The following is an 11,061-nucleotide window of genomic DNA, read 5'->3' on the forward strand; positions in this document are numbered from 1 at the left end:
TTGAGATTCACCGCCTTGCAATAATTTGACGTATAGCCCATTTTTTACACTTTTATTCTTCTTTATGTGATAGAACAATACAACTGAAATGTATTAGAAAGATATTAGAAATGTATTAAAAATATTTGCAGATTCTAACGGTTATGGATTTGTTAGATTAGAACGTAATCTATAAACTATAATAGATTTAAAAATGAAAATGTTATTCGTTGGACCATGAAAGCCTTTGGTAAAAAAAAATAATTATATCATGATAATTCAGCCTAGTCGCATAGCAGTACATGAAATAGTCACAAAATTTAATGTATTGATTTGTGTACATAGACGTGATGATCAGCACAAAATCAATCTGTATGTAATGCACGTAATTGTGAACCTTGAAGTATAAAGACTGGCGAACACCATGTAATGAAGAGGTTGAGGTGGATGGGTGGGTCAAAAAATTAGGACTTTTTCCCAGGAGACCGGTGTTTGTGTCCCGTGTGAAACCAGAATTCAAAGTTGATTTAATTGTCACGTAACTTCTATACTTAAGTTATGGCACTTATAAAATTATTTGAACCCAAATCACAATCTTTTCCTAAACCTAACAAAGTAGTTTTATTTTGAAAAGACTGGAGCAGAAATTGACACGTGCGTCACGTGTTGCTGGACATTCGTAGGAAAAAGCAAAGCAAGGAAAAATACATTGCTGAAAGTCGTGCTGAGCGTCATAAAAAAAGGGAAATTCATGTCTATGTACACGAATCAAATAGATTAAATTGTGTGACTATTTCAGGAACTGCCTTGAGACTGTGTTGGATAATTTAAATTAATGAATCTGAAAACTTTTCACGGACCCCCTGGCAGAGTGCTATGGACCCCACTTTGAAAATCACTGTGTAGCAACTACACATATATCAGACATCTTTTTATTTAAAGGCATTGTTCAAAAAAGTATATCCATTCTCACTCAGAAACCATGTCTCAGGATATAACGACTATGAGCAGTTAGAAAACAAACCAACCACAATTCTCACAATAATTGTGACTATTTTTTACAAAGGGATAATGAGCACAATTTTGCGTAAATGCTCAGAATACGTCTCATCTTAAACCCCCACTGAATGCCACAGATGACCAACATGTGGGTGTACAAATTGGTGATTAGCCAGCAGATCACAGCAGGTCACTGCAGAGTAGATCTCACATGGCTGCGGGTATATATGGGTGATGTGTGTGCAATTATTTTTGTGCACTTTGTGGGTAGGCGTTGGAAAGAAGGGAGGGATGTTTGTATACGCCAGTGTGTGCTTGTAAATCTAAATTTGAACCTGAAGTCACATGTGTATTTGCATGTGCATCTGCTGGAGGAACATTGTTCTGTTACACAATGCACGCCTTTGACATTCCAGCCCCACCTGTCAGCGCATACAAAAGCCTTTCTCCCGAGCTTTGACATGCGCGAATCTGCTGCTGGCCGGCAGAGATAGCAGAGTCCTGTATAGGACATGTGTGGGTGGACAGCCTGCAGAGTCCTGCCTGACCTCCTCCGTGATCTTTCTCTCACGCTGCGTAACTTAGACTGGAGCTCAGTGGAAAACAACACTAAGCAGGTATCTAATACTGAATCAGTGCCCTCTCACTAATAAAACAATCTGACATCTTGTCCCAGTGATTAATGACTCTGTCAGTGTGGCAGTAAGATGTATCGCTCATCTTCATCCCATTAAAATGTGACTGCTGATGCAGGTAATCACAGTACTTAAAATTTTAATTTGACTTTCAAAATGAATCAGGTCAAACAGTGACGTTTTTTTTTAACATCCAGAACCTAAACCAACATAAAATCTGCATTTTCAAGAACAACATAGAATATTGTGAAGATTAACGGTGCTAACAGTGAAAACAATATCAACAGTGCTGACAGAGCTAACAGTGTGAACCTGGGGGGGAACCAGAGGGTGGGTGCTACACTTCTACAACGGCGCCGTCAGTCGGGATGGTGTTATCAGCTGTAACCGCCGTATGAGAGCAGTGCAGAGTGGCGGCCGTGAGCTAGCCAGTGTGGCACGCTCACATGAACTAAAAAGGCACGTGCAGTCGGCCCGGCAATGTCAACAAAGCACGGAGAAGCTCAGATTACAACACACACAGAGGAAGAGTGACTTCATTCTCTGCTCAGGTAGACATTACTCCTCTATATCTTTACATAGACAATAGTTGTTTGCTGCTATATTAATGCTCTGGATATAGAGAACCTTTAAGTTTAGACAACTTTTACTCTTCAGCAGTGATTCCCAAACAGGGGTTCTTCTACCCCTGAGGGTAGCCTACTTTTACAGTTGCATATCAGCGATTCCGAGTGCATGAAAACTGGGTAGCAAGCAAGAAATCTCAACAGTTGTAGCTTAAAACTGTTTGAAATTGCTTGCTTAAAGTATTACCTTTAAGGGAACAGCGTGTAACATTTAGGGGGATCAGCAGAAATGGAATATAGCATTAAGTATAAGTATGTTTTCTTTAGTGTATAATCACCTGAAAATAAAAATTTTGTTTTTTCGTTAGCTTAGAATGAGCCATTTTTATCTACATAGGGAGCCGGTCGTCTTCAGGGAAGCCGGCCAGCATGTTTCTACAGGAGCCCGGAATGCACAAACCAAACACTGGCTCTAGATAGAGCCATTCGCGTTTTTGCATTTGCACTTTTTCATGTAGACTACCAAAGTTCTCCTACACGATTGGCACATGGGAGAAGTTTCCTTCGATTGCACTCTGCATCCTCACCACTAGATGTCACCGGATCCTACACACTATTTCAGCCGTTTATAAACCACTCCAAGTGGTAGAAATGCAAACTTGACCAAACCGACTAAAACAGAAACCAAAAAAATAGTCTACTTTTATAAAATCACACAATACAAATTCAATTAGCAACGTCTATTCTTTTATGGTAAGGGGTTGAATTCGGCTCACACAATTTATGTCAAATTACACACATTAAAACAGTTACTTATCCTACATGTACAATGAAGGCACAGAATATAAAGCATACTTACATATTGATTGACGCACATAACCTCCTGTACAACCAGCAAGACAACCTTTATCCCAGAACATGTGCATCGAACTCACTGCAGTGAACCAGCAGATCAAACTAAACTAAACGAGCCAATAAACCACTTAACCAGTCCAAGCAGCTGATTGGCTACCGACATGCTTGTACACATGCTGTCCAATGAAATCGAAGGGGCTGCAGAGCCTGAACTTGAGGAGTGGGCTGTGGAGGATAATCAGATTTTAAAAAAGGTTGGTAACCACTGCTGTACGGTTTGGCTACGGTGAGGGAAAGGATTAAGGAACACTTTGGTTAAATCTGAATATGTAGCCCACATTTCAGTTGAAAGTTGAACTCATGTAAGAGTTGAGAGCAAACATATCCACCCATCAACCACCCAAACCTCCAGGCTACCTGCTGCTATCAATACCTTCATCTTCTTCTTCTTCATATGCCCCATTTTTGGTGGGTGAACCACATGCACATGACATTATGCTCATTTCATAAAATATCACAAAATAAGACTGAGCACAGAAACACAATCTTGACATAAATCATCCCTCCAGGCACTGACATGTGAGACATTTGAATTAAATAAGTCCAATTTTAATTACAGCTCCCCTACTGTGCCAACTATTGTATTTCTAAAGATTGTTCTATTTGTGCAGCCGGCTTCATGTCACTCAGACTAATGGTGTAGGAGTTGAGACCTTTCAAACTGTGAAACTTTAACCTTTAGATAAAGTAGTGCCCATTAAGCCAATTCAGAGTGCACTTTTAAAACATGGGACAGTGTGAAAACGCAGCGTCCTTTCATCAAAATAAGAGCGGTAAATGCATTAAGACACATTTTACAGGCAGACACTGCCTATTGATATTCCATAACCTGCTGCCCTGATAATGCAGGATGAATTAATGAAAAGAAAGTCCCCATTATTGATATTTTTTATTTATATTCCCATCAGAAATCCTTCTTTCCCACTCAGACTTTCAGGTTAGCTGGCCTGCACTGTGAATTTTGAAGTTTAATAATTCAACCACTGGCAGTGTTGCTCCTTTCCCCTTCGCCCACAACTTGGTGGTCAAGTTATTCAGCTGGACCTCCGGGGAGGAGCAGAGTGGTGACGGCTGCTGCAACATTTAAGCCCATTTTAAAAGGAGCGTGTCCTGCAGCCAAGGAAGCTTCTGAAGTCCCCGGTGTTGATTACACGATCCTATCTGGAGCTGCTGCCTCGCTGCCTTTACCATTCCTGCACAGGAGATGGGTTTTATATCTGATATAGGACCACACAATCATACAGAAATTACACCGAAGGTCACCAGCAGAAAGAGAAATAAACTGCCCTGATGTGCAATATGTTGCTTTTATATTCTCTACCATACCCATCACCTATAGTCTCTAGTGTATCTTTAATGTCTTTAAAGTCACCTCATTGAAATGTATGGCATTATAAGTCTCCATCACTATTAAACACCAGCAGTTTTCCTTCAGTTTTCATACCCGTACACCCTTGACTATATTTCTCTTATCTCCTGGTGGAGCTACCAATCTTTATTGTAAAAAAAACCAAACACATTCATTGTGATATATATCTGTACAGAGGAGGAATAAGCTACAGTGCAGTCTACAGTATGAGTGCGAGGATTGGGGATGGGGGTCGTTATATAAGGAGCCTACTGGCTGTTCAAACAGAAGCTCTACAGGGAGTCACTGCGCCAAAAGGCACAGCTCATCAAGTCAATATCTCACACACATTGTGTCCCTTTAATAGGCGCGATTCCTCCAATGCATTAACGGTCCTTGGAGAGCATTACTGAACACCGTCCTGTGGCTATTTACAATCTCCAGTCATTAACCCTGAATGGTTAAAGGGACTGTTTGTACCTTTTTACACATATAAATCTACCGGGTCGGGATCCCATGCTCGCATATGCGCGCTCGCATATTGTGGTTTTAGCTGACGTCTGTCACCTCACTGTTTTGAGCGATGCTTGTTCATGTCAATGCAGAGCGAGCACAAGCGCGAACCCGACGCTAACTTCAGTTGACTTAACGGCCACAGGTGTCGCTGTCAACAAGCATTTCTGAAAGTTACAAATAGTCCCTTTAAGTTTGAATAAGTCAACATTAATTTGATGTTTTTGTTGTTTTATCTTTTCAGATGCCTTCAGTGTTTTCTGAGATGAAATATTCAGTGGCCTCTGCTGTGCTCTCAAAGCTCGTGTCCATGCTGGGAGTCTGGATCTCTGCAGCAGCTCCTCTGTAATCCTTCAGTAAAGGCATGTATACTGTATCGCTGTGACAGGAGCGCATGGCATTGTCACAGACCCCTGCTGCGCCACAAACATGTTTTTTATGCGCGCCGGGTGCAGCCTCCTCCAGCTCTCCATCATCTCCGGAGCGCAGCGTCATCAGTTCAATCTCATGCTTGGCAGCGGCCTCCAACACCTGTTGCTTGTTGTAGAACAGAACGAATTTGTTGATGATGGGGTGTATGGGCAGCGCAATGGCGATATCGTTTCTTTCCCTGCTTCAGCCCCAGAGGCTGAGGCAGGAAAAGCCAACACTAGTATTAGCAGTGATTCACAGAGAGACCTTCGTCAGGTCAGCCAAACTTTACTGCCAAGCAGGGGAAATATATAGTGATATAGTGGTTTTAGCTGACGTGTGTCGCCTCACTGTTTTGAGCGATGCTCGTTCATGTCTATTTAGAGCGAGCAAGCGCGAGCCCAACGCTGACTTTAGTTGACTTAACGGCCACAGGTGTCGCTGTTAACAAGCATTTCTGAAAGTTACAAATAGTCCCTTTAAGTTTGAATAAGTCAACAATTAATTTGATGTTTTTGTTGTTTTATCTTTCCAGATGCCTTCAGTGTTTTCTGAGATGAAATATTCAGTGGTCTCTGCTGTGCTCTCAAAGCTCGTGTCCATGCTGGGAGTCTGGATCCCTGCAGCAGCTCCTCTGGGATCCTTCAGTAAAGGGATGTGTGTGTCGCTGTGACAGGAGCGCATGTAGCAAACATGTTTATGCGCACCAGGTGCAGCCTCCTCCTCCTCCTCCACCTCTCCATCTCGCAGCGCCATCAGCTCGATCTCATGCTTGGCAGCGGTCTCCAACACCTGTTGCTTGTTGTAGAACAAAACAAAATTGTTGATGATGGGGTGTATGGGCAGAGCGATGGCGATCACTCCGCACAGAAAGCTGAGGGCCGCATTACACCGACCTAAAGTGGTCTTTGGATACACATCTCCATAGCCCACCGTGGTCATGGTGATCACAGCCCACCAGAAGGACTGTGGGATGCTGGTGAACAAAGTCTCCGGGTGACTCTGCTCCATAGTGTAGCCCAGTGCGGAAAACAAAAACACCCCCACGCCCATGTACATGAGGAGCAAGCCGAGCTCTTTGAAGCTGCTCTTCAGTGCAGATGTGAGCGTCTGGAGTCCGGCGGAATGACGCGCCAGCTTGAAAATGCGCGCAATGCGCATTATGCGTAAAGCCTGCACCGCCTGCTGCACATTAGCCAGCTCCATCACACCTGTGCCAAATTGTGTCAGAATGAGCACCACGAAGAAGGGCATGATGGCCATGAAGTCGATTATGTTCATGAACGCGAGGAGGAATTTGACTTTATTTGGAGAGGAGATGAAACGCAGGATGTATTCAATAGTGAACCATCCGATGCAGATTGTGTCGATGACCTCTAAAGTTGGGTTTTCTGTGAGATTACCTTCCGAGTCCTCCACCTGCAGGTCTGGTAGTGTCCCCACGCACATCACCACGGAAGACACGAGGATGAAGATGAAAGAAGCTATAGCGATGACACGCGCAGGCAGCGAGGACTCCGGCTTCTCCATCAGCCTCCAGATGTACATCTGGATGCGCTGCCATCCAGATGCGGACGGGTCTCCTCCTTCTCGGTCCACCAGGATGGTTTTCACTTTCTCTGCAATCTCAGCCAGTTCATCCTCCACTTCCTTCAGGTGGTATTTGCAACAGTCGTCTAGGAAATCAGAGTCGATTTTCCAGAAGTCCATCTCCTTCATGAAACAGATTGGACAGATGCCTCGTTTCATGTGGATCTCTCCATAATAATACAGCTCGATTATGCATTTAAATGCTTCAGGGTCTCTGTCGAAGTAAAATTCTCCTGTGTCAGGGTCGTAGTCGTCACATAATGAGGATATTTCCTCAGGAGATTTGAGGGAACAGTCTACCAGTTGTGCCAAAAGAGTGTCCGGGTATCGGTTCAACACGTCTCCATATAACACCTGTTTCACTCCTCCGATGTTCACAACTATCTCCGTGTCTTCACTGGTTTCAGAGCCGCTGCAGTCCGCGTACCGAGTCCTCCACATTATGATGCTGTCAACAAGTCCAACACAAGAAAACAATTCTGTTAAAGTGAAACACAAGTCACAAAGAAAGCCCTGGCTGCTGTGCGTAAAAACATCCAAAAATCCTCAAAATGTTGTGTTTTAGTTATAAAAAATGCATGTGTTTGCTCAGTGTTCTCAGCTCAACACAGAAGACGTGTTTGGAGCAGTGAACAGTGAACAGTAAATACGCCTGTGCGCTCCTCACAAAGTTGGTATTGAAGTGCGCGTAATGTCAAGTTAGACACAAACCACAAGACTTCCGGTGATAACTTTCAAATAAAATCCTTTACTGACCATTTTTTTTTGTTGCTACACCACCAAACACATTATTATTATTATTATTATTATTATTATTAGTAGTAGTAGTAGTAGTAGTAGTAGTAGTAGTAGTAGTAGTAGTAGTATTATTATTATTATTATTATTATTATAAATGTAGGCTATATGTGTAATTATACTTTATTATATATATATATATATATATATATATATATATAATTACCCATGTATATATATAATATATATCTCAATATAATATAATATATCTCAATTATAATTATTATAAATGTAGGCTATATCTGTAATAATATATATATATAATTACAGATATAGCCTACATTTATAATAATAATAATAATAATAATAATATATATGATATATATATAAAAAATCAATAGGCATATGTATCACTCAAATGACTCAAATAATGATTTAATATCATAATAAATTAATATCAATGAAATAAATTATATCTAGGCTCATTCAGTCATATTGGCAAAAAAAAATTAAAATACTGCCCAAATATCAAGATGTATCACTCAAAATAACTAAAAGGAGGAAAACAATAAGATTAAACAAATGTAGAAAAATTAAATGAAACATATTATAGGCCCTGTAAATCAGATGTTTTAATTAACAATAATGTAGCACAGCCCCATGCTTTTATTTTTGAGGCCATCTCCATGTGTTCCTGTCTCTCTCTGTCTCTGTGTGGTTCTCTTTACGCAGCGCAGTGCAGCTCAGCAGCACATCATAAATCTCCACTGCATGTCATGAATTGTGAAGTAGCAAATAGGGAAATCAGGAACACGAGCTCCTGCTGGCTTTTCATGGCAGAAGAACAACAAGTAGTTAAAAGGTAATAGATCAACAGGCAGCACACTAGAAAAACCTAAATCATCATTTTTTTTACAACAATAGCCTAGAATAATCTTGTTTTCATGCCCCTAGACGCATTATCCATCATCCATTTTGAATGCATTATCACCAAATAACCCAGAAGAGGAGACGTAGACTGAGTAATTAACACTTAATTTGGGAGATAATATAGGCTCTTTAGATGTTAAACCTACATTATATGCCTCTTTAGTGATGCCAAGTGCTAGATGTTCCTATTTTGTGCCATCAGTTGGAGCATTACAGGAATTTATTGTGTTTTCTGAGGTTTTACTTTAAAATATAAATCTGCAGAATCAGATTTAACTGATCAGTTCTGCAGCAGCTCCACTGAATGATTGATTGACAGACAGACAGCATCTCTACAGTACTTTACCTTGTTGTTTGTCTCCACCTAGTGACACAATCTTCACACTACAGCAGCAGCATTTTTTAAATATATATATATATATTTTTTTTCTGCTTGCAACAATGGTGCAAACCATTGAGGGTAGGAGTCCATTAATAAGTAATTTCATAAAAATCAATGTACTGTACAATAAAGTCCAGTGTTATGATAAGTAAAACCTGCAATGCAGTCTTGGAGTCAAGTCAAACTTTTGGTTGAGTGCCTTTATACAGTAGTGTTTTCATGTTCTTACAATATTATAATGGAAGAACATCATGTAGGCTTTCATTATTGGATTTAAATACATCATTTTGTATTACAAGGACTTTATTTACTTGAGAAATAAAAATTTTGTTCACATTAACTAAGGACATGTATTGTACATTTTGCTGTATCTATAAAAGTTATCAGTGGCAGCTTGATATTAAATACATTTTCATGTAAAAGTACAAGTTTGAGGTACTTTGCATGAGTGTTTCCATTGTATGGGCTACCAATTTCTACTCTACTACATTTCAGAGGTTAATAAAATGCATTTTTCTCCACTGCAATTATTCGACTGCTGGTTACTTTGCAGACTAAGATGAGTTTATAAACTACAGTGATGGAATGTAACTAAGTACATTTGCTCAAGGACTGTACTTAAGTACAATTTTGACATACTTGTACTTTACTTTAGCAGTTCCATTGCTACTGCTATACTCTCTCCTTCTACTTCACTACATCTGAGATGTAAATGTTGTACTTTTTACTGCACTACATTTTACTTGACACTTACAGTTACTAGTTACTTATTAAATGATCAGATTATAGGATATGATGCAGTACTATACTACTAATCTACCCAGTAGTAAACAAAGTATAAAAAAAATTGGCTCAACATTGATGAGTCACCACTGACTGATCACTGACCACTGATTAATAAGAAGGGTTAGTCCTGTTGTCACCACAAACTGTCTCCTTACTCTTTATTATAGTCTAATTTATCCCTATCTTTCATATTGTAATATAGTTGGGGCGAGTACTTTTCCTACAAACCTTCATAACACACATCTCCTCTGCTCCTCTATTCCAGAAACTCCAGATTCTTACTATTTATGATATCAATATTTCTCAAATATGTGTTTTTATTTTTATAATATTCTTTCTGGTGGGAATATTCCTGAGCAGTTCAAGACCTATTTTAAAACAAATTCTTACTCAACCCGTCAATCTCTAGACCTTCCTCCTCCTAAATTCCTCACTAGTAGAGGTCAATTTTCGATAAGATTTAGAGGAACCAAATTATGGAGTAGCTTTTCATTTCTATCAATAAACTGTTCATCTGTCAAATGCTTCAAAAGTCGCTTAAAGGGTCATTTAATTGCTGTCTTGTAATTGCTTTTCCCCCATGTTGTCCATGTATCTGTTTTTAATTTTTTTTTAATTTTTCCCACTGGTTACGATTGCCCAGAAGTCTTTATAGATATTTAAATCAATATCCTCCTCACAAACACTAACCATACACTTCCACGCAACACACACACACACACACACTTGTCTTTTTTGATATATTTACTGTATTGTTATTGTTGTTATTATATATATCTTGTTCTAATTTGTTGTTATCACTATTATGTAGTCATATTATTTCTTTATATTAATCTTGTCTCTATACGTGGAGGCTTCAGATAAGCCCAGTGTTTTTTTTGCCTCTTCCTGCACTATATATTATTCATTTTATTATGTTGTGTAGTCTTAAATTGTGCAAAATAAATAAACAATAAACAATGATGCATTATCAAAGATTAAACTACCCAACCGTCTATAAAGCTAGCTCATCTTCAACTGGCTACAACAATAAAATACACATTACATTACACATTATTGCATCAGTGATAATAATAATTCAGTGCACACTTGACAAAGGACAATTCTCCTGTGTATAACTACTACTTTCTACTTTTAATACTTTCAATACATTTTTACTGATAATACTTCCTGCCTGCTTTTCTGTCTGTATTTCCTACTTGTTTTAGTCCCTATATATTGTCATGTTTATTTATTGCATCTCCTCTATGATGACATGTAGCCTCCCATCT

General features: G+C 39.5%; 1 protein-coding gene across 1 annotated transcript; it reads right to left on the reverse strand.

Moving 5' to 3' along the window:
• Positions 1 to 5,656: 5,656 nt before the first annotated feature.
• Positions 5,657 to 7,641, reverse strand: LOC141756395 (voltage-gated potassium channel regulatory subunit KCNF1-like). Its single transcript, XM_074616069.1, has one exon. It carries the CDS (start codon positions 7,395 to 7,397, stop codon positions 5,868 to 5,870), a length of 1,530 nt encoding a protein of 509 aa, XP_074472170.1. The 5' UTR covers positions 7,398 to 7,641; the 3' UTR covers positions 5,657 to 5,867.
• Between the last annotated feature and the right edge of the window lie 3,420 nt (positions 7,642 to 11,061).

Source organism: Sebastes fasciatus, chromosome 18, assembly GCF_043250625.1.
Source record: "Sebastes fasciatus isolate fSebFas1 chromosome 18, fSebFas1.pri, whole genome shotgun sequence".
Taxonomy (NCBI): domain Eukaryota; kingdom Metazoa; phylum Chordata; class Actinopteri; order Perciformes; family Sebastidae; genus Sebastes; species Sebastes fasciatus.